This window comes from Nomascus leucogenys, chromosome 17, assembly GCF_006542625.1.
Source record: "Nomascus leucogenys isolate Asia chromosome 17, Asia_NLE_v1, whole genome shotgun sequence".
In the NCBI taxonomy this organism is placed as follows: Eukaryota; Metazoa; Chordata; class Mammalia; order Primates; family Hylobatidae; genus Nomascus; species Nomascus leucogenys.
Window position 1 is genome coordinate 902,647 of NC_044397.1, and position 24,232 is coordinate 926,878.

General features: G+C 43.8%; 1 protein-coding gene across 1 annotated transcript in view; it reads left to right on the top strand.

Annotated features, from left to right (window-relative positions):
- Window positions 1–24,232, top strand: part of TBC1D22B (TBC1 domain family member 22B) — a 72,921-nt gene that overhangs the window by 15,240 nt on the left and 33,449 nt on the right. Inside the window, exons 3-8 of the mRNA XM_030796357.1 lie at window positions 6,179–6,486; window positions 8,829–9,008; window positions 9,526–9,596; window positions 10,979–11,107; window positions 13,677–13,742; window positions 17,880–17,994. Coding sequence (XP_030652217.1) covers window positions 6,179–6,486; window positions 8,829–9,008; window positions 9,526–9,596; window positions 10,979–11,107; window positions 13,677–13,742; window positions 17,880–17,994 — 869 coding nt within the window. The remainder of the gene's footprint in view (window positions 1–6,178; window positions 6,487–8,828; window positions 9,009–9,525; window positions 9,597–10,978; window positions 11,108–13,676; window positions 13,743–17,879; window positions 17,995–24,232) is intronic.

Here is a 24,232-nt window from a genome sequence, read left to right on the forward strand (position 1 = left end):
TAGTGTGAGTGTGATTCTGAAAGCTATAGCAGCCGACTCATAACCCCGAGGCAAAAAAAAAAAAAAAGCGAGAATAGCAAAGACAACAGCCTATACCTACGTCGTGGTCTTGGGATTTAAGGATCATAGTTGAGAATTATGTTACGTGTAACCACAACCATTCTGGTCACAGCCAGGAGTTATTGACTGGTAATAGATCTGTTCTAGCACAACCTTTGACAAACACGTGGCTAACCTATAAAGCCGTTCAGCCACTCGTATATAAGGCACTGAGTGTACTGTCCATTTTATGTTTTGATCAAGATCACCATACCTTGTCTGCACCTGTCATCAACTGAGCTTTTCCTAATTTTGTATTTAGGACAGATCTTCAGGAATATTTCCATATCCCAAACTGCCAAGGCAAACTATATACTACTGTTTTCTCACCTGTTGATGATATAAAATCGTGAATATTTTCACTGATCTTTCAGCAGAGTTTCAGTCATGCTTTCAATAGGAGTAATTACTTAGCTTTACAGTTTGGGAGGAGTTTAGTTGTCACTGGATTAATTGGTTCCCTTTTTCATGTATGTGGTGGTTTGATGTTGATATTTTACAACATGGGACCACATCTACGTCTGCACCAGACCATTTTACAATTTCAGATTGTTGCCATAAAACATTTATCGCCTCTATGTTAGTACCTTTGTTAGGACATTTTTATGACTTTTTCTGCTACATGATTATCGTTCCACTTCAGCCCTTCATTAATTACTGTGTGGTTAATACACATCGCCGCAGAAGCCTTTACATTGGGTCTTCAATCATCTAAACTGCACAAGCACAGTAAGTCATTCCCTGTCCATGTATATTGACTTTAATTTGCCAAATGATTACTATTAGTGATACTATTGCCTGCAATAATTTTTATAGCTCAGATAAAACTAGTCTCATTGCTGAGCAGCTCCATTGGCCACTTGATGGTATGACAAGCTTTTAAGTTTATTGTTTTTTGAATTGATTCTCAAGTATGCTAGGTCCTAATTCCGAGTTATAAAACTAATTCACATGGAGCCACACTAGTTACTAAGATATCTGGATTTATTTGATTGTTACTAAATTTCTCCACTTCATATCACTTGCCAGTGTCAAACATTTTTCTAGAAAATTCTGTTAAGTAGAACATCTGTATTAGTAAGACAGTATAGTATGATCACATTACAGAATGCTTGATCTTCTGTACTCCTACCCAGTGTAACCTGTGGCCACTCTTTTTCAACATACCCTTAGGTGTTTGTGTTACTAAGGTACTCATCACCAAACACTTTACCAAGTCAAATGTGCCATTTATTAGGTTTTTGAAATTTTTAGTATTCCCTGCACTTCTTGAATCCCGTTTTCTTTGCCACTTGCCATCTCCATGACCTTGGGCACGTTACTGAAAGTTTCTGAGTCTTAGTTTCTTCATTCATAAAATAGAGATAGTAAGACTCACCTCACAGATTTGTGAGGATTGCATGAGGTATTTGCAAAGGTGCTTTCTAAACTATAATTTGTTGTACAGTTGTAAGGAGGTATGGTGAAGGTGTTTGTCAGAAGCCAGTTTGGTTGTGACTTTGATAGAGTTGTGTTTAAATAATCTTGGTTAGGATGGGACATGGTGACTCACGCCTGTAATCCCAACGCTTTGGGAGGCCAAGGTGGGCAGATCACCTGAGGTTAGGAGTTTGAGACCATCTTGGCCAACATTGGTGAAACCCCGTCTCTACTAAAAATACAAAAATTAGCTGGGCATAGTGGCATGCGCCTGTAATCCCAGCTACTCAAGATGCTGAGGCAAGAAAATCGCTTGAACCCGGAGGCGGAGGTTGCAGTGAGCCAAGATTGTACCACTGCACTCCAGCCTGGGAGACAGGGTGAGAATCCATCTCAATCATAATAATAATAATAATAATAATAATAATAAATAATCTTGGTTAGACTTCAAGCCACACTGTGGCGTTCTTTTACATTGAGTTAAGTGTAAACTACTTGGGACTGTGTTTAAATGGAGTATATAAACTGAAGGCATCCCCAGCTGGAGTTACCTGGATTAACTTTTTGCTGCAACTACTGGGGTCAACAGAAAGGGTTGACATTTCTCTTATAAGGAACCCATGCCTAGATGTGCCTCCTTTCCTGTCTACTCAGAATAGGCTATGTGTGTCAGACCTAAGTCTTTTCCTGCAAGTTGAGATTTTTTTTTCCTGCAGGATGTGAGAGTCGGGCTGTTGACTGTGTACAGTTGTACAGTTGGGGAGAATTACAGCTGTGGTGGTGTGTGGCTCAGTTTACTTGGCGACTTCTCTTCCTAGGCTACAGATCCTTCTAGGCCCTGGCCTTCTTCCTTTTAGCTGCTTTTTTCAAGGTAAAGTAAGTAGTTTAGTAGCACATGCTGGCCCAGGGGTCAGGTAGACCTGGATTTGAGCCCAGACCGACCTCACTGCCTGCTCATGATCTCAGTAGGCTTCAGTTCCCTCATCTGTAAATGGCAATAACAATAATACCCACCTCATAGGATTATTAATGGGCATTAGATAAGAAAATGGGTATATATTAAAATTTAGTATAGGGTCTGGTAGCTAGTGAGTAGCCAATATTTATGTGTATTTATTTGTGAACTTATGTATCTCCTCTGGAGAGAGCATAACTAGTAAACATGGAAAAGCTTCAAAGCCTTAAATTTACCCACCAATGTTTATTGTTCCTGGTCTGTGGATTCTCTGCCTTCTCTCAGTGGTAACCCAAAGTACCTTTCACTTCTTGCTTTGCTGTTCCATTCTTTTCTTTTCTTTTCTTTTTTTTTTTTTTGGAGATGGAGTCTTGCTCTGTCACCCAGGCTGGAGTGCAGTGGCACAATTATGGCTCACTGCAACCTCTGCCTCCTGGGTTCAAGTGATTCTCCTGCCTCAGCCTCCTGAGTAGCTGGGATTACAGGTGTGCACCACCACACCTGGCTAATTTTTGTATTTTTAGTAGAGATGAGGTTTCACCATGTTGGTCAGGCTGATCTTGAACTCCTGACCTCAGGTGATCTGCCTGTCTCAGCCTCCCAAAGTTCTGGGATTACAGGCATGAGCTACCGTGCCCAGCCTTCTCTTTCATTCTTGTGGGTGGTTCTCACCAACCTTGTTTTGTCCTCAGACTCTTCCCCTTTTCTAGGTGAAACCAACCCTTTCCTCCATGAAAGCCTCTTTCCTCAGGATACAGCTGACTTTTAAATTGGTTGGTTGAATTTTGGGTTTTGTGGGCTAGGTATCCTTAAAATCATTTCTAGCAACCTCAAAGTGGTCTGCCTTGAATGTCATATGTCATGGGGAATGACAGCCTTTTCTCCCTTCTTTCTTCTTCATTGTGTTGGAAAGTGTCCTCTCAGTTTCTATTGGCAAGTCTTCATTTGAGTAAATTCCAATTCTTAATCTACTTCAAATATATATTGAATCATCATCTGCTTCAAAAATATAATGAAAACCGGCCAGGCGTGGTGGCTCATACTTGTAATCCCAGCACTTTGGGAGGCCGAGGCAGGCAGATCACCTGAGGTCAAGAATTTGAGACCAGCCTGATTAGCTGGGCATGGTGGTGCGTGCCTGTAGTCCCAGCTACTCAGGAGGCTGAGGCAAGAGAATTGCTTGAAATGAGGAGGTGGAGGTTGCAGTGAGCCTACATTGCACCACTGCACTCTAGCCTGGGTGACAGAGCAAGGCTCCTTTTCAAAACAAACAAAATATATATATATATATAAAACAAAAACCTCCAAATGCATAAAAAGGGTATGAAGGAAAATACAACACACACCCTAGTACCTACCCCTCAGCTGGTTAACCGCCTTCGTTTTTCTCAGAAGTCAGCACCTGTTAGAACCTGACAGCCAGCCTGGCCCGTCTCTCGCTGTAGTGTGTTCATCCAGTCCTGGTGTGCGTGTGTGTCACCCTGTGTTAGGCCATCAGCTTCAAGTCAGCTCTTTGACCTGAGTTAAAACTCAACTTCTTGATTTGATGATTGATTAAATAATTCTCAGAACGTCCAGTATTTATGCAATCTTAATGTACACATGGCCTCTAAGGAGGAAAACAGTAATAACCACATACTCCTGGGTGGTATATTAGATGACAGATCTTTCTTACACAGCTGCATGTTTGTTCTCGACAGCGAATCTCCTGATGGTACTGCAGGTGGTAGATCATGTCCCCTTTTACAAAGGAGAAGCAGCCATGGTGGATGAGTCCAGAACGTGCAGCCTCAGTTTTGTTTTCTTTGATTTGGGTACTTGTCTTCTATAGTTCTTTTTTTTTTTTTTGGAAACGGAGTGTCACTCACACTGTCATCCAGGCTGGAGTGCAGTGGCATGATCTTGGCTCACTGCAACTTCCACCTCCCAGGTTTAAGCAATTCTCCTCCCTCAGCCTCCCGAGTAGCTGGGATTATAGGCATGCGCCACCACGCCCGGTTAATTTTTGTATTTTTTTAGTAGAGATGGGGTTTCACCATGTTGGCCAGGCTGATCTCAAACTCCTGACCTCAAGTGATCCATCTGCCTCCACCTCCCAAAGTGCTGGGATTACGGGCATGAGCCACCGTGCCTGGCCACTCAAATAGACTTGTTTTAAAAACAAATATTATCATTTCTATAAATAGAAAACAACATTTGTTATAAATAAGAAGTAACTTCTGGGCGTGGTGGCTCATGCCTGTAGTCCCAGCGATTTGGGAGGCTCAGGTGAGAGGATCACTTGAGGCCAGGAGTTTGAGACTTAGCAAGAGCAACATAATGAGACCCTTATCTCTCAAAAAAAAAAAAAAACAAAACAAAACACTAGGCATGGTGGTGTGTGCCTGTAGTCCCAGCTACTCAGGAGGCTGAGGTGGAAGGATTGCTTGAGCCTAGGAGTTCAAGACTGCAGTGAGCCGAGATTTCTCCACTGCACTCCATCACTCCACCCTGGGTGACAGAGCAAGGCCCTGACTCTTAAAAGAAAAGAACCATATAAATACCCAGTGAAAAACCAAACAATCTTATTAAATCTGGAGCCAGATCTGTTGCTAGCAAATATATTGATTCTGAGGCTGCCCTCACTTTGGCACCTAGTTAGCAAATGGTCTTAAAGACAGAGTAGCACCAAACTTCAGCTTTCTTCTCAAGGCTAGCAGAAGAGCTTTTAACAGAATAAAAAATGGAACAACTTTTTTATTTTGCGACTTAATGTTTAATGCTACATATGTGGACTACCTAAAATTATCTCGTTTTCTGCCAGTAGTTTATGTGCTGCCCTAAGTGATAGCAGATCAACTCTCAAATCTCAGTGGATTAACACAGTAAAGATTTATTTCCTGCTCATGCTACATGTCTAAAATGGGGGTAGGGTAAGGGCAGAGGGCAGGCTTCTCGACATAGTTACTGCTGCTCCACGTAGCCACTCAGTTACCTAGGCTGAGGGAGGCTCTACCATCTTGCCAGTCATCATGATAGAAGAAAAGCTATAGGTCAGGCATGGTGGCTCACACCTGTAATCCCAACAATTTGGGAGGCCGAGGTGGGAGGATCTCTTGAACCCAGGAGTTCAAGACCAGCCTGGGCAACATAGTGAAACCTTGTGTCTACAAAAAATAATAATAAAATTAGCCAGGCATCGTGGTGCACACCTGTAGTCCCAGCTACTCAAGAGGCTGTGGTGGGAGGATCACTTGAGCCCAGGAGGTCAAGGCTGCAGAGAGCCATGATCGTACCACTGCATTCCAGCCTGGGTGACAGAAACTCTGTCTCAAAAAAAAAAAAAAAAAAAAGAGAGAGAGGTTATACAGAACTGACACCTATTCTCTACTTTGCCTGGAAGTAATCGCCTCATTTCTCTTCTCAGTCCATTGGCTGGAACTGGTCATATGGCCTCACCTAAGTGCATGGGAGCCGGGAAGTATACAAGAGCACATGGGATATTTGGTGACCATTGCTGTCTCTGCTACATCTACATCTGTCTCTCTGATCTCAGGCTGGTCTGGATGTATCTAGATGAAGAAGGGATGTGGGCAGTTTTTGTTTGAAGAAGCTAATGATTATGTATGGGGTAGTTTGTAATTTATTAATGTTATAATAATAAGCAAATGCAGGTGGTCAGATGTGTCAGGCCATTCCTTGGTAATCGTGTCTCCTTTCTTGAAGTTTCATTAAAGAACGATCAAAAGTCAACACAGTTCCTCTGAAGAATAAGAAGGCCTCCAGTTTTCATGAGTTTGCACGGAATACCAGTGATGCTTGGGACATTGGCGATGATGAGGAAGAGGACTTTTCCTCACCTTCTTTCCAAACTCTGAACTCAAAAGTTGCTTTGGCAACTGCAGCCCAAGTTCTAGAAAACCACAGCAAGCTGAGAGTAAAACCAGAACGGTCCCAGTCAACGACATCGGACGTTCCTGCCAACTACAAGGTCATAAAGTCCAGCAGTGATGCCCAGCTGTCCAGAAACTCTAGTAAGTCCTTCCTGCTCCCTTCATAGCCTCAGCCTTCTCAGCAGCGTGCATTTTAAATAAAAGCGATTTTTCTTTGGGGCCTCACTCAGGTAGATATTCAATTGGGTGGTAAATAAACTCAAGCCTGAGATATGACATCATTAAGCCTGAGTGGTCACAAGCTATACTTGCCCCTCCCACAGTGGTGGCTGCCCAGTCTGGTGACCTGGGCCTTCACTGTCTTGACACCCAGGTGTTGTTTGCCGTTCTCCTCTTCTCTTCTTCCTTTCCCTGTGGTGGAGTCCACAACTTCTCTGGTTTGATTGCTTCACATTGCTTTAGGCCTGGTCAGGTTTAGAAATATTAACTAATGTATTTAAAGCTGTTAGTGGCTGAATTTCACAATTGTTTGGCACTGTAGTTTGACTTTCTCAGCCCTAGGGAACAGCCACTAGCATAAGGTTGTCTTTTCCTGTTCCTGAGGGAGGGAGCAAATGTGCCTAAGGGCCCCAGGTCCTAGCTTCCTGACCATCAGGCAGGTCCCATCAGGTTGGGTGGGGTAGATGTAGAGGCCTCTCTGTTTCTTTTCGGGAAACTGGCCACAGTAATGGATGATGTGATGGTGGTTTTATTAGACCTTTGGGGACTCTCAGTGTATTCCTTTAAATATTCGTGGTTGTGTTTAATGTTGCCCTAATGGGTTTTATGAAAGTATGTTGGGAGCTGGAGAGGGAAGCTTTGTCATCGCAGTGAGAGTTGAAGCAGTGAGCTGGTACAGGAGGAAAAGGAAGTAGAAGAACATCAGAGCCCTCGAGTGTATCCTGGCTCATGTTCTGAGGGAACTTTTTCGTGGCTGTAAGGTCTTTGCAATCATTCCACAGTTATTTTCCATCACTGATTTGGGCTCTAGCATGAACCTTCAGTGCCATGCACAGATAGGCATTCAGTGTTACTGGACCAGGTGGCCACAGCTGCAGGCCGTGGAAGGTGTCTACACACTGTGATGGAGGGTCTCCAGAGGTTTCCAGTGTGAGGAAGGCCCCTACCGTGATCCATGATGAGCTGCCCTGTGCAGCCAGGACCTCCCCCGCCCAGCCCAGAGCATTCTCCCTGAGGAGGTTTTCTCCTGCTGGCATCTGTCTGTAAATAGGTAATAGCAGAGATTTACCTCTGTCTCAGCTTTGTGGTGTGTGTCTGCATTTTCTAGTCCCCTTGTTAAACTAGGCATCCCAGCCAACTGCCTCGTGGAAGTTGTTTTTGTAAACCTTCTAGCAGTGCTGGTTGGTTGATAGTCACTGTTTAATTTTTATTATGACTACTACTTTTTAAGGCCCAGCCATGTAAAGAATATGAAACAGTCATGTAAGCACAGCTAGAATTAAAAACTGAGTTTTGCTTTTGGTAATAAAAGAGTTTTAGAGTCAGGCCTACCTAAGGTGTTTTTTCACCTCTCATTTGCAAATTATTTAACCTCCTTGAGCTGCAGTTTCTTGTCTGTAAAATAGTTATACATTCCTACCATATGTTCTAAGGATCAAATGAGAGATCATATGTAAAAGTGACCTATAGGCCTTATTCATATGAAGCACTCAATATATGTGAGTCCTGTACTGCTTATTCCCCCTACCCACCATCTAGTGTAGAAATGTCGAGAACAAGACAGAGTTCAGTTTGAGTCTTTGTTTGTTATTTTAGTCATATCTTGGCAGAATTAAGAACCGGTTGATTTTGGTGGGAAATGTAGGAGCACAAAGGAACCGCAGCCAACAAAGGCAGGATTGCCTTAGGCCAGAGCTTCTCACCATCGTGCAGGGCACACTGGTGGTCCAAGAACCAAGTACAGGATGTGCGGGGATATCGATCCTTTTAGTCCTTGGAGCAGCCGGGGCTTCTGGGGCTTGTGGAGAGCAACCACCTCCATTTATTGCAGCCTTTTGCTTTGTGGTGTCATCATTCCTTATGTGCTCTGTGGTGTGGAATGGGAAGGAAAACACTGCCTTACACTAAACTCAACTCACTATTTGGCACCAAGAAAAGTTCCAAGTTAGGGTAGAAAGAAAACATTTGATTTTACTTTAGAGTCACCAAAAAAGTTCTCAGAAGTTGCTGCAGCATCTGGAGTCTCTGTTACCACCTAAGGTGCCTTGGTGTGTTGGATATAAATGCAGCCCTTTCTCTGGGCAGTGAATGGGGCGTGGCTGGGTTCTGGCCCCTTGCTGCCCTTCAGCTGGGCACCTCAGACAGTGCACGTAGGCAGCCACAGCCTTGGGGAGGAAACACGATGCTGAACGGTTAGGTTTAAGGCTTCTCAGAATCCATGCTCCTCACACGGCCCGTTCTCTTTCTTTTTCAAATGATCTCAGGTGATACATGCCTGAGGAACCCACTCCACAAACAGCAATCACTCCCTCTCCGGCCCATCATCCCCCTCGTTGCCCGGATCTCGGATCAGAACGCTTCTGGGGCCCCCCCAATGACTGTCCGGGAGAAAACCCGCCTAGAAAAATTCCGTCAGCTTCTCTCCAGCCACAACACTGACTTAGGTGAGTCCCTGTGAGCCCAGGCAAGGTAGGAGCTTTGGGTGACTGGAATTCTCAGAGACCTGGAAGCTACTGCTCTTTATTCTTCCTTCTTTTACTTTTCTAGCTTCTCCTGACCTGGTGCCCATTGCAGTGACATGCAGGTATTAAGTCAGACATATGTTACTAGAGATTATGGACCAAATTAGGTGGGACTGGTTTCTGTGGCCTGTAGACCCTAGTGCAACTATTCTGACTTTGATCTCCCTTATCTCAAGGTGACTCTTACTGAAGTCTACACCCACTGGTCTTTCCCTTCCCCTCTAACTTTCATCTCTGAGCTGACAGGACTGCTACTGCAAGGCCGTGTCCTTGGCACTTGGCTGCTCAGGGCTGTTTTGGGCTTTTCCCTGTGCTTATGGGTAGCAGGTGGTGGTGGTGGTCTTACATGGATGGAAGGAGACATCAGGCAGTGCTGGTTGCGGTTTCCTTTAGAGCATTTGTGGAGAGTTAATCTAACAAGGCTGTTTTCTGTTTACAGATGAACTGAGGAAGTGTAGCTGGCCAGGGGTTCCCAGGGAGGTTCGACCTATAACCTGGAGACTCCTGTCGGTGAGTTCTACCCACTGTGTAGAGAAGTGTGAGCCTCACACAGCCCTTCTTGCCTGATGAGGTTAGTCTGGACACATTGGTCTTAACTCCATAGACTTCTCTAGTCCTACTGGATATGACAGAACTATGGGACTGTAGTCCTGTTTCTGTGCATAAAGAAATACATTCTTGAGAGTTTATTCACACACATGTAGAGGTACACAGACTTGTACCAATAGTCATGGTCTCATGTTCTTAACAGCGAGGAAGAAGAATTGAGTGAGATAGGGTGATCCCAGCACTTGCTTTGAGTATGCTCCAACGTTCCCTGTGCTTCACTCCTGTTTCAGCCGGAATAACCAAAAGTTGAAACCCACTTTGATCTGTGAAGAGTTGATAAATGGGCCTCCCTTGGAAGCCTTACTAGTCCTGCTTTCACCAAGTACAGAGCACTGTGCCAGCCGCTATGATAGGAACACTTGGGTTTCCTGAGCCTGTAAAATTCATTCATTCATCTAGTGAGGATTTATTGAGGGCCTGCTGTTTGCCAGGCATAGTGCCAGATGCTTTGAGCAGATGCAAAGATGAATAAACCACAGTCCCCACTCTCCAGGCATTCACTGCAGAATGCATTACATAAATGTTTTCAAGAAGAAGGGTCTGTCTCCTGACTGCTCACCCCACCTCTACTCTTGCAACCATATAATCATTGCCTCTGCCACTTCTAATAAGTTTGAATGCTATTCAGGGTAGATTTAGTGAGAACGGAAGGGGAACAGAAAATAAAAGAATGAGAGTGGGATCTAGACCAGGGATAAGAATGAAAGTTGGCCTGGAGCTTTGGCTAGGCCGGGGGCTGCTGCCAGAAGTTCTGTCTGAGTGTTGTAGCTGTATGTCACAGATTCCATTCAGCTGCTTCCTAAGCTGGTAATTCTGAAAGTTACACTGGAAAAGAATGTAACTGGCACCAACTTACTTGGCACACTGCTGAGATGTGCTGTAGAGGTTGCTATATCCCTGCCTTTCTCAGAAGTATGGCCCTGGACACACACAGCCCTCCGAGGCCATGACTTGGGTCCAGCTCCCTCCCACTGACCTACATTCACTCCTGTACTGTGCCAGCTCTGGGAGCTGAGGAGTGCTCACCAGTGGCACAAGCTCCAGCACAGTGCAGGGCCAAGGGAGTAAATAATCCTGGGAAAGCTGGCCTTGCTTCATCTGCTCACATGTGGATCTCATTGAATGAGGAGAGGGCAAAAAATGGGTGGCCAGAACCATAAAGGGATTTACCCTTGGCAGGTTTCCTTCTTGATAGTTTCCAAACCACTGCATAGATTAAAATAAAAATTAAGGATTTATCCAACCATTGTCTTTCCCCATCTGACCAGCAGTCTTGTCTATAGGGCTATCTCCCAGCAAACACCGAGAGGAGGAAGTTGACCCTGCAGCGGAAGCGGGAGGAATATTTTGGCTTCATTGAACAGTATTATGACTCTCGAAACGAGGAGCATCACCAGGATACCTACAGACAGGTACAGTCATCACCTGCTGCCTCTTTGCTTAATAGTCATACACTTTAGATATGTCTCATGGTAGTGCTCTCAGGGTACAGGCCTTCCAAGTCTTCAGGCTGTGGTGTCTTGGTTAGGAGTTAAGTTTATCCTCAAAACTGTTTCCCCTCTTTTCATTCAGCAGCTCTGATTTTAGCCATTTTAAATAGACAGACTTTTTTGGCACTTGTCAGCGCACTGCTTCTCAAACTTTAATGTACATACAAATCACCTAGGATCTTGATAAGATCTCACCTAGAGATTATGAGAAAATGCAGATTCTGATTTAGCGGGTCTCAGGTAAAGCCTGCAGTTCTAATGTGCTCCCTTGCAATGCTGCTGCTGCTGGTCCACCAACCACACTGTCGGTAGTAAGAGTTATCGAGCACAGAGAGGAAAGACAAGCGTACTTAGCAGTGGCCCAGTCTCTCTGGACCATGACATTAGTATGTTTTTCTGGCAGCTGCAGTGCTGTTTTGGCATCTGTGACTGTCTGTAGGAGCTGTAGCTATCAGTAGTCTTGTCAGGGAGTCTTCTGTCATTGCCCATAATGGTCCTCATGGTCTGCGGAAAGGTCTGCTCCCAACATCACATGTGGAGGGAGGAGAAGAGTAGGCTAGGGGTTGCAGAAAGTGGAAGGTGGGCAGCTATTTACAACAAGCCTCAAGAACTAAAGTAGCCTCTGCTGCTGCTGCTGACACAGTCTTTTGCAGCAGCAGTTAGACTGGGCATTGGGAAATCCCTGAGTTGAAATGGACTATAGTGATGTCTTAGGTAACAGAAGTAAGAACTTTCAGCTTCAGTTACTGAAGGCCAACTCCTTTTGGTCCTTCCCCACTTCTTTTTTTTTTTTTTTTTTTTTGAGATGGAGTCTCGCTCTGTCGTCCAGGCTGGAGTGCAGTGGTGCGATCTTGGCTCACTGCAGCCCTGCACCTCCTGGATTCAAGTGATTCTTCTGCCTCAGCTTCCCGAGTAGCTGGGATTACAGGCATGTGCTACCAGGCCTGGCTAATTTTTTGTTTATCTTTTTTGAGACCGAGTCTTGTTCTGTCGCCTAGGCTGGAGTGCAGCGGCACAATCTCAGCTTGCTCCAGCCTCTGTCCCCCGGGTTCCAGCGATTCTCCTGCCTCACCCTCCTGGGTAGCTGGGATTACAGGCGCACACCACCACACCCAGCTAATTTTTGTAATTTTAGTAGAGACGGGGTTTTGCCATGTTGGCCAGGCTGGTCTCAAACTCCTGGCCTCAGGTGATCCACCCACCTTGGCCTCCCAAAGTGCTGGGATTACAGGTATGAGCTACTGCTCCCAGCCCTAATTTTTGTATTTTTAGTGGAGACAGGGTTTCACCATGTTGGCCAGGCTGGTCTCAAACTCCTGACCTCAAGTGATCCACCCGCCTCAGCCTCCCAAAGTGCTGGGATTACAGGCATGAGGCATCGCCCTGGCCCTTCCGTGCTTCTTACACGTCATGACTTCATAAACAAGTTCATTTCTGGTTCCCTATTTTAGGACATTTTTGCAGCTTTCTGAGCTCTTCTAGTTCTTAGGAACTGTTGATGAGTAAGATTCTGAAAGATGGGTACCTACTTTGATCATACCTGCTACATACATGCCAGCCCAGAGTGAAACAGACTTCAGAGCAATAAGAAAAAACCCTTAGGCTGTGAAGCCTATTGCCATTTGGCTTTAGTGGTTTCTTTTGGGAGGTTTCCTCACTGTTTAATAAGCTACTGTTATCATGGAAGCATGTTCCACATGGGCAGGTAGGTATAACTAGATTTTTTTCTGTGTCAGTCACTTCTTTCTGAAGATAAATTGTGTTTTCTTACTACTTTGATTCCCATTTCTTTTTTTTTTTTGAGACGGAGTCTCGCTCTGTTGCTCAGGTTGGAGTGCAGTGGCCCGATCTCGGCTTCCTGCAAGCTCCACCTCCCGGGTTCACACGATTCTTCTCCTGCTTCAGCCTCCCAAGTAGCTGGGACTACAGGCGCCCGCCACCGCACCCGGCTAATTTTTTGTATTTTTAGTAGAGACGGGGTTTCACCGTGTTAGCCAGGATGGTCTCGATCTCCTGACCTCATGATCTGCCCGGCTTGGCCTCCCAAAGTTCTGGGATTACAGGCATGAGCCACTGCACCCGGCCAGATGATTCCCATTTCTTTAAAAACAAAACTTGTCAAAAGAACAAACTGGGCCAGGCACGGTGGCTCACACCTGCAATCCCAGCACTTTGGCAGGCCGAGGCGGGTGGGTCACCTGAGGTCAGGAGTTCGAGATCAGCCTGGCCAACATGGTGAAACCCTGTCTCTACTAAAAATGCAAAAATTAGCCAGGCATGGTGGCAGGCGCCTGTAATCCCAGCTACTTGGGAGGCTGAGGCAGGAGAATCGCTTGAACTCTGGAGGCGGAGGTTGCAGTGAGCTGAGATAGCGCCATTGCACTCCAGCCTGGGGGACAAGAGCGAGACTTCATCTCAAAAAAAAAAAAACCAAACCAAAACAAAAGAAACACTGGCATTTGTGGTTTTGGACATGCCTTCTCTTTTTCAGATTCACATTGACATTCCAAGGACGAATCCTCTCATTCCGTTGTTCCAGCAACCACTTGTACAGGAGGTGAGGGAATTACTTAATGTTCTTTGGCGCTTCTCCCCACATCGTTCTGTGGCACCTGTTTACAGGTTTGCGGCTAATCATAATAGTACCTTATGTTCGTATATGCAGCTTTGGTTCCTTCAGAGCATGGTTTCATACATTCTCATTTGATCTTCGTTACAAATCTGTGAGCAGAATAACACTTTGAAAGGCTAAGGAACTTGCTCAGAATTTTGAGGCTACCCGGTGGCAGAATGAAGAACCCACATCTTAGAATTCCTATTCCTGTATTTGCTCTACTTTATCAAGCTGGAAGTAGTGATTTTTTAAATTGTGGTAAAATATACATAATATAAAATTTACTGTGTTAACCATTTTTTAGTGTACAGCTCAGTGGCATTAAGTACAGTCACATTGTTGTATGACCATCATCACCGTCCACTTCCAGAACATTTTTCATCTTCCCACACTGAAACTCTGTATCCATTAAATATTAACTCTCTTCCCCAGCAGCCTCCATTCTATTTATCTCTAAGAATTTGACTACTCCAGGCAGCTCAAATAAGTGGAATCATACAGTATTTGTCCTTCTGTGACTGGCTTATTTCACTTAGCATAATATCTTTAAGGTTTATCCCTGTTGTTGCATGTGTGAATTTCCTTTTTTAAGGCTGAATAATATTCCATTGTACATATGTAACACATATTGTTGAGTTATTCATCTGTGAGTGGACACATGGGTTGCTTTCACCTTTTGGCTATTGTGAGTAATGCTGCTGCTAGTATGGGTATGTGAATATCTGTTTGAGTCTCTGTTTTAAATTCTTTTGGGTATATATTTAGAAGTGGGATTAGTAGTTATATTTTGAGACCTAACAAGTTAATGAAGTACATGGAAGGTGTCAGTGGGGCTATTATATTTTGACTCAAGCAGTAACTATAAACTTCTTAAGATTAGGGATTTCCTTTGCAACTTTACAGTAGCCAGGACACTAAGTATTAGTGCTTTTTTAACGGAACTTTCAGTTCTCATAATAGAGAGGGATGGTGGTTAAAATGCTGAAAATAATTTCTACTTGACTTTGGGTTATATTTATAATTTTGTTTAAATGTAGATGTCTCCACTGGTGGGGTCCCTCATGTCTTACCCATAGCATAAAGAAGATTTTGAAGGTAACATCATTATTTTAACTATAAGATTCAGCTCACAGGAAGCTAAAAACCCATTCACGATCCCTTTATCCTCCCATACAGTTTTCCATGGCTCAGCACTGCTTATTCCTCATTTTAACTTGGAGATGTTCAGAGACTTTTCTTTTACCTGTGCATGCTTACTCTGAATTTGGAGATGGGGAAAGTAGTCAGTTTAAAAGGCTTCTCAGCCAGACATGGTGACTCACTCCTATAATCCCAGCACTTTGGGAGGCCAAGACCAGAGGGATTGCTTGAGCCCACGAGTTTGAGACCAGTCTGGGTAACATAGCAAGACCCTGTCTCAAAAAAATTGCAGAATTAGCCAGGCATGGTGGTGTGTGCCTGTGCTACTGTGCCTGTGCTACTTGGGAGGCTGAGGAGGGAGGATCTCTTGAGCCCAGGTGGTCAAAGCTGCAATGAGCCATGATTGTGCTACTGCACTCCAGCCTGGGTAACAAAGCAAGATCCTGTCTCAAAAAAAAAAAGTTTGGGGGTGGTGGCTTCTGTTAGTAGTGCATCCTGAATACAATATGGGAACTCAAACTTTATTCTTCCCAATTTTTCCTGAATGACCATTTCATCTAGCAGGCTACAGTCATCTTTAAAATTTTTTTTATTTTAACTTTTTAAGAGACAGGGTCTCACTCTGTCACCCAGGCTAGAGTGCAGTGGCATGATCATAGCTCACTGCAGCCTCTACCTCCTGGGCTCAAGCAGTCCTCCTGCCTCAGCCTCCCAAGTAGCTGGGGCTACAATCATGCACCACCATACCTGGCTAATTTTTTTTCTCATAATTTTTTGTAGAGATGGGGTCTTGCTTTGTTGCCCAGGACTGGTCTCGAACCCCTGGCCTCAAGCAATCTTTCTGCTTCTGCCTCTCAAAATGCTGGAATTACAAGGCGTGAGCCACCATCCAGGCTGGTAAAAATGCCAACCAAGAAGCAAAGAACTAAGTAACACTGAATATGGAAAGGCTTGCTTTGAAAACCTGAAAGATACTTGATAATTGACTATAGTATGTAAGAATTACCCACACTAGTAGAAGAGACATAGGAAGACCTCCAGCGGTTCTCCTATCCACTCCTCTCTATAAGGCAGGATTATCCCGGACTTTTTCTATAGTGAACATCCCATGGTCTCCCTTGGTTACCAGGCTTGGTGCTCTTCAGTTTCCATCTCTTTGACCACTTCACTTGTACCATGTGAGTGTGTCTGTGTTGTCCCACCCTGACTAGAGAGGATGATCACAGGTCTCCTGATTCTGAACATCTAGCTTCCATGTACTTGGCCATTGTTAAGCCAGGCGCCAAGGATTTGAGTATTTACAAGGGGCTGATCCTATAGAGTAGAAGCCCTTCTAAGTCCTTTGGAAAGACCAACCTGGAGGAGCTTTTTAATAGAGGCATCTAGACAGACCCAGGTCACAAGAAATGCAAAGAAAGAGAGTGAGGCAGGGAATTCTTGAGATTTTCCTGAAAATGATGGTTCTAGCTTTGGCTGTACTTTCAAGATAGAGGGATCATTTAGCAACAGATAGGAAATAGAGGGTAAGAGCGCTCCCATTAGAGTGTTGGGCCGAATGCAAATGAAGGTGCTATGCCTTTTCCTCAACCACACAAAGCAAATGGGTAGGTCTAGTGAAGGCAGAGAGGCCAGCTCCCTTCCAGGGAAGGCTTTGTTCTCACTGCCTATGAAGGCAGCAGTGTTGACAGTGAAAGAAACTGTTTCTCAGCTCTGTTTGCCAGCTGTAGGCACAACTATCTATGACAGAGAGGCTGGGAAGCATCCTTTGTGTCTCTAGATTCTCTATGTCCCTCCTACACTAGATAACCATCTCCGAAAACCATATAACCATTTCCTGTTTATTGGTCTCCCTGGGAGGTTTTTCTCTCTTCCACCTGCTTGAGAGGGCCTCTTCAATCTGATGCAGTGGTGACTGGCTGAGATTCTCCCAAGTCCACGTGCTTTCTAATCTCCTACCCTATCATCTGAATGTACTCACATCACCTCTGCCACCTCTCTGGTGTGGTTCACAGAGGCATGAGGCAGCCCAGTCAAAGCCAGTCTCAAGACTGTGTCAGACTCAGGAGTTGTAGTCACCAGGATGAAACCAGGCAATGGGTATCATCAGGTTGAGAGAAGATGGGGAGAAGCTCAGAGGGCCTAATGAAAGCGAGAGGAGTATAGTTGAGTGGGACAGGGCATGATTATGTAAAGGGACCATAAAGATCTTTCCTTTGTTCCCAGCGTAGGCCTCTGGCTTCTTATGGCTAATATGCTAAACCCCAGGGCCTTTCCCATGGGGCTCTGGCTGGTTTCTCTTTTCTCAAATTCCCAGCTATAGGAGTCCATAGGATTTTGTTTGACTTCCTATCCTTAGCAAATGTCTGAGTTGTATCCTGATATGTGAAGTGACTTCCTGCAATGTGCAGTCTGTCACTTGGTCCTAGTCAGGCTGGGTTAGAATTAAATCAAGACCTCCTTTCTTCTCAGCAGGGAGAGGGGAGGGTGGTAGAAAAGGTGTTTCCTCTCTAAATCCTATAATGACCAAAAAAAAAAAAAATTTAGTAAAAAGCATCAAAACTGGGATGTCCTGATATCTTGCTCTTGGAAATAGGAAACAGTATCTACAGATGAGAATGTGGTGGCCTGAATTAACAGCATTCATCCCAAATGTTTTCTAAGGCATTTGGGTTTGCTATTCTTTCCTTCTCCCAATTTCATGTTGTGGTGACCAGACAGTGAAAAAATGAATAAAGGGCAAGAAGTATCTACCCCTACTTGAAAACAATTAGTGTATTTAGAAACTTTTTGCATTTATATACTTCTTTATCCCATAGTATCTTAAAATTTTCCTAAAAATTCTACACCAACCTAGAGGTAAATTGTGAAGTAGGTAAATGGAGGGAGGGAGTGTGTGTCCCCATGATTTAACACTCGTGTCTTTCTTTCTCATTTTCCTAGATCTTTGAAAGAATTCTATTTATTTGGGCCATCCGCCACCCTGCCAGTGGGTATGTCCAGGGAATTAATGACCTGGTCACTCCATTCTTTGTCGTCTTCCTCTCAGAATATGTGGGTAAGAAGCATTAGTACCAAGCTGAACAAGCTATTGCTCTTTCTTATCTGCCGTCTGTCTGTTTGTTTTTCCCAAGAGTCCAGCCAGTGGGTATGTCTTGCTAGAAAATAGAGAGTGCCTTTGGCATACACAGCTAAAACTACTTTTAACAGTGGTTGCTGCCTGAAATTTATCTCTTAAGATGGTCACAGATCTCACCTAAAAAGACCTGCTTTGTTACAAGAATGACCACATTGATACGTTTTGTGGTTTGATGGTTTATTTGAGATTATTTTAGGATTATTTTGAACTTGTTTCCGACGCAGGCCCTCATCCATGTAAACTGGAATTTTAGATTGGACATCAGGCCTGCACACTCCAGTCCACTTGCTATATCTTAGGAGCAGGATGTGGACGTGCAGAGGACAAAAGGTTGTGGCACCAGAACCCAGCACATACGGGAAGTGATGGAATGGGCCAAGGAGAACTCCAGGACCTTGATTTCTCCCCACTCCTTCTTCACCTCTCACCCGACTGGGTTCTTGTCACTTTGTAGAGAGATTAGATTTCGTGGCAGCAGTTAGGGTTTCTTATAGTCCCAGCCTCTGCCAGCCAGCCTAAGTTAAGCAGAGTCTTAAAGGAGTAGAGGATCCTGTGTTTCTCTCTTTTGGTTTCCTTAATCACTTGTGCTGAGAGAGTCACAGGAAAACCCATCTGCCATGGCCTGATGCTTTGTTTCCTTAGGTAAGGAGAACCTCATGTAGGAATAAGAACATCGAAAGGGATCTTAGAAAGCCATTCATGTAATCCCTCATTTCACTGAGAAGTTGTGAGATTCTCTGTCTCCTTATTAGAGGCAGAGCTAGAACTAAAACCATTTTCTTTAGACTCTGAGGGTAGTGGATGATTGTGGTTTTTGGAGGAAGCCATTTGGAGGGGTTAGGGGGTTGGGTAATGAGAAATGGGTGAGAGTGGAGCCCTTTGGAGAGGAGAGCATAAGAAATGTCTCACTTGGTCTATCCTATCCAGATTTTGCGATGGAGCTCAAAGGGATGATGAGGTCTTTCAGGAGGCAGTCTCAGAAAATTAAGAATTAAGGCAACTGACTAAGAAAGCTTTTTCTAAAGGACTTTTTGCATCTCCCCCGCCGCCCCTCCTCCCCCCCTTAATAGACCAACTTTTGGAAGCAGCGTAATTCTACTATGTTGTATAATTTTATCAAGAGAGCATTTCAGCTGATCTGTTGGGATTTTTTAGTTGCTTCTTGCAGTAGTAATTTTCTAAAATGGTATTGAAGAATGAGCCTAGGATGGTATTAATCCATTCATTAATCTACATTTGAAGTCTAAATGCTGTCATGAAATCTTGCTAACAGTGTTATGCCAATTAAAAATAATCCTCAGCAGCTGTAGTTCTGACTAGATATTTAATTATCTTGTTAGCTACCATTTATATTTTGTTCCAAGCATGTCTTCACTTTCTTCAGGTGCCCATCCCATTACTACCTCAACCCCATCAAGCAGTGTGCCTTCCTGTGATAGATATGACTGCTTTCTGATCTTGGTACAGGCATATCTTGTTTTATTGAACTTTGTAGATATTGCATTTTTATAAATTGAAGATTTGTGGCAACCCTGCGTTGAGCAAGTCTATCAGTACCATTTTTCAAAAGCACGTGTTCACTTTGTGTCTCTGTGTCACATTCTGATAATTCTCACAGTATTTTTAACTTTTCATTATTATTATTATTTATCTTTTTTTTTTTCGAGACACAGTCTCGCTCTGTCGCCCAGGCTGGAGTGCAGTGGCGTGATCTCGGCTCACTGCAACCTCCGCCGCGCGGGTTCAAGCGATTCTCGTGCCTCAGCCTCCCGAGTAGCTGGGACTACAGGCACCCGCCACCACGCCCGGCTAATTTTTTGTATTTTTAGTAGAGACGGGGTTTCACCGTGTTAGCCAGGATGGTCTCGATCTCCTGACCTCGTGATCCGCCCACCTCGGCCTCCCAAAGTGCTGGGATTACAGGCATCAGCCACCGTGCCTGGCCCAACTTTTCATTATTATTATATCTGTCATGGTCATCTGTGATCAGCGAACTTTGATGTTACTATTGTAATTATTTCAGGGTGCCATGAACTGCCTCCATATAAGACAGTGAACTTAATTTATAAATGTTGTGTCTGTTCTGATTGCTCCACCAGCTGGTCCTTCTTCATCTCCCTTTCCTTGGGCCTCCCTATTCCCTGAGACACAACAATATTCAAATTAGGTCAATTAATAACCCTGCAATGGCTTGTAAGTGTTCAAGGGAAAGGAAGAGTTACATGTCTCTCACTTTAAATCAAAAGCTATAAATGATTAAGCTTAGTGAAGAAGGCAGGTCAAAAGCTGAGACAGGCTGAAAGCTATGCCTCTTGTGCCAGCATGCCAAATTATGAGCAAAGGAAAAGTTCCTGAGGGAAATTAAAAGTGCTACTCCAGTGAACACACAAATAATAAGAGATCAAAATAGCCTTATTGCTGATATGGATAGCAGAATGAACTAGCCACAACATTCCCTTAATGCAGAGCTTAACCCAGAGCAAGGCCTTAACTCTCTTCACTTTCATAAAGGCTAAGAGAGGTGAGGAAGCTGCAGAAGAAAAGTTTGAAGCTAGGAGAAGTTGATTTTCATGAAGTTTAAGGAAAGAAGCCATCTCCATAACATAAAAGTGCAGGGTGAAGCGACAAGTGCTGATGTAGAAGCTGCAGCAAATTGTCTGGAAGATCTAGTTAAGATCATTGACGAAGGTGGTACACTAAACAGCAGATTTTCAATATAGACAAAACAGCCTTCTATTGGAAAAATATGCTATCTGGGACTTTATTTTTTAAATTTAATTATTTTTTTAAGAGACAGTGGCATGATCATAGCACCGTGTAAACCTTATACTCTGGCTAAAGCAATCCTCCTGCCCCCCGAGTAGCTAGAACTGCAGATGCACACCCACCACACCCAGCTAACTTTATAAAAACAATTTTTGTAGAGAGGAGGTCTTGATATGTTGCCGAGGCTGGTCTTGAATTCCTGGTTCAAGTGATCCTCCCATCTTGGCCTCCTGAGTAGTTGGGATTACAAGTACGTAGTAGCCAGTATGGCCAGCCTGCCATCTAGGACTTTCATGGCTAGAGAGGAGTAGTCAATGTCCGGCTTCAAAGGACAGGCTGACTCTCTTGTTAGGGGCTAAGGCAGCTGATGACTTTAAGTTGAAGCCCGTGCTCATTTACCATTCCAAAAACCCTAGGGCCCTTAAGAATTATGCAAAATATACTCTGCCTGTGCTTTATAAGTGGAACAACACAGCTTAGATGACAGCACATCTGTTTATGGCATGGTTTATTGAATATTTTAAGGCCACTGTTGAGACCTCTTGCTCACAAAAAAAGATTTCTTTCAAAATATCACTGTCCATTGACAATGAACCTAGACACCTGAGAGCTCTGATGGAAATGTACAAGGAGATTAATGTTTTCATACCTGCCAACACAGCATCTGTTCTGCAGCCTGTGGATCAAGAAGTCATTTCAACTCATGAGTCTTATTTAAGAAATATATTTAGTTATTTAGTAAAGCTATAGCTGACATACTTTCTTGAGATGGAATCTACTCCTGGTGAAGATGCTGTGAATATTTGAAATGACAACAAAAGATTTAGAATATTACATAAACTCAATTAGTAAAGCAGTGGCAGGATTTGAGAAGGTTGACTCCAATTTTTTAAAAAAATTTATTTATTTATTTATTTATTTGGAGACAGGGTCCCACTCTGTTGCTCAGGCTGGAGTGCAGTGGTGTAATCATAGCTCAAACTGTAACCTCAAACTCCTGGGCTCAAGTGATCCTCCTGCCTCAGCCTTCTGAGTAGGTAGGACTACAGGTGTGCGCCACCATACCCAGCCAATTTTTTAATTTTTTGTAGAGATGGGGGTTTCATTGTGTTGCCCAGGCTGGTCTTCAATTCCTGGCCTCAAGCAGTCCTTCTGCCTCGGCCTCCCAAAGTCCTGAGAGTATAGGCGTGAGCTACCACACCTGGCCAGATTGACTTCATTTTTTAATTTTTTAATTTTTTTCAGGTAAATAGAAAGTCTGGTTTTATTTTAAGCTTTACATTTTTGTCAAGTGCAAGGTCAGCCAGCTAAGATTTCCAATAATTACTGAAGTAATAACTTCTGCTGGCATGTCTTCTGAGTCTCCATTTCCTCCAGTGATATTCATCCAAATAATGAGAAACACAATTGTAGTTGAGTTTACTATTATCAATGGCACTCTCATCAAGGTTCTTATAGATCAAATAAGGTTCATTAGCTGAGGTTTAATTCCTGGCTCCTCTCCAAATCTGTCGATTCCCTGGTCTGTTCCCCAGCCAAAGTTCCACATGGCTGGGGAGGCCTTGCAATCATAGCAGAAGACAAATGAGGAACAGAGTCGTGTCTTACATGGTGGCAGGCAAGAGACTGACTTCAATTTTGAAAGAAGTTCTGCTGTGGGTAAAATGCTATCAAACAGAATCACATGCTACAGAGAAATCTTTTGTGAAAGGAAAAGTCAATCGATGTGGCCAACTTTATTACTGTCTTGTTTAAGAAATTGTCACAGGCAGCCCAGCCTTTAGCAACCACCACCCTGATCAGTCAGCAGCCATCAACGTTGAGGCGAGATCCTCCACCAGCAAAAGGATTATGACTTGCTGAAGGCTCAGATGATTGTTAGCATTTTTTAACAATAAAGTATTATTTACTAATTAGTGGGATGTGGCGGCATGCACCTGTAATCCCAGCTATTGGAGTTGCTTGAACGCAGGAGGCAGAGGTCGCAGTGAGCTGAGATCACACCACTGTACTCCTGCTGGGCAACAGAGGGAGACTCCATCTCAAAAAATAATAATAAATAAAAAACAAAGTATTATTTATTTGTTGATTGATTGAGACAGGGTCTCACTCTGTCACCCAGGCTGGAGTGCAGTGGCATGATCATGGCTCATTGTAGCCTCAATCTGCTGGCTCAAGTGATCCTCTCACCTCAGCGTCCTGGATAGTTGGGACTACAGTGGAGTGCCATCACATTTGGCTAATTTTTTGTATTTTTTTAGAGATAAATTTTTGCCACGTTGCCCAGGCTCGTCTTGAACCCCTGAGCTCAAGCATCCTCCTGCCTCAGCCTCCCAAAGTATTGGGATTACAGGCATGAGCCACCATTCCTGATCCTAGTCTTATCACCTCTATCCATTCTCTACTCCCTCACCATTGTGAATTATTTTGAAGCAAATCTCAGTGTCAAACATCATATCATTTTATGCGTAAATTTTTTATATGTATCTCTGAAAGGTGTATATGTATATACACACACATACACACATGCGCACACATACACACACATATATGTATATAATTTTTTGTTTGTTTTTTTGAGACAGTCTCACTCTGTCGCCCAAACTGGAGTACAGTGGCACGATCTCAGCTCACTGCGACCTCCATCTCCCAGGCTCAAGCAATCCTCCCACTTCAGCCTCCTGAGTAGTTGGGACTATAGCCTCGCACCACCATGCCTGGCTAATTTTTGTATATTTTGTAGAGACAGGGTTTCGCCATGTTGCCCAGGCTGGTCCTGAACTCCTGGACTCAAGCCATTTACCTGTCTCAGCCTCCCAAAGTGCTGGGATTACAGGCGTGAGCCACTGCACCTGGCCAAAGACATTTTTTAAAACACACAGCCATAATGCAATTATCACATCTAAAAAGTAGTAATAGCTCCTTTATGTAATCTAATATACAGTCGTATTCGTAAATCTATTCAACAGTTTGAATCAGGGTCCAAATCAGAGCTGCTTATTATAGTTGGTTGTCTCTCTTAATCCTCTAGCTTCCATCTATCTCTCTTTCCCTTAGGAGTTTGTAGCTGTAGCCCTCGTTTTTCTGGCCAAGCAGTAACATTACACTGGTTTTTAAAGTACTTTACTATTTGCAAAGAACTTGGATATACCTGATTTCCTTTAGTAGGGCCCAGTATCTCTTTAAGGTAGATGTATCAAGCCATTTTATAAGGTGAAAAATCCAAGACTGAGGGGTCTAATGAGCTTCTCGAACTCAAATACCTATGCTTGGCCTTAATACCTGTGCTCTTTATATGACTTGGTGGTGTCTCAACTTCAGTCCTTGTCCTTGGACTTCTAATGGCTTCGCCTATTATATTTAATGCTCTAAAGCAGGCAGTACCTTTCTT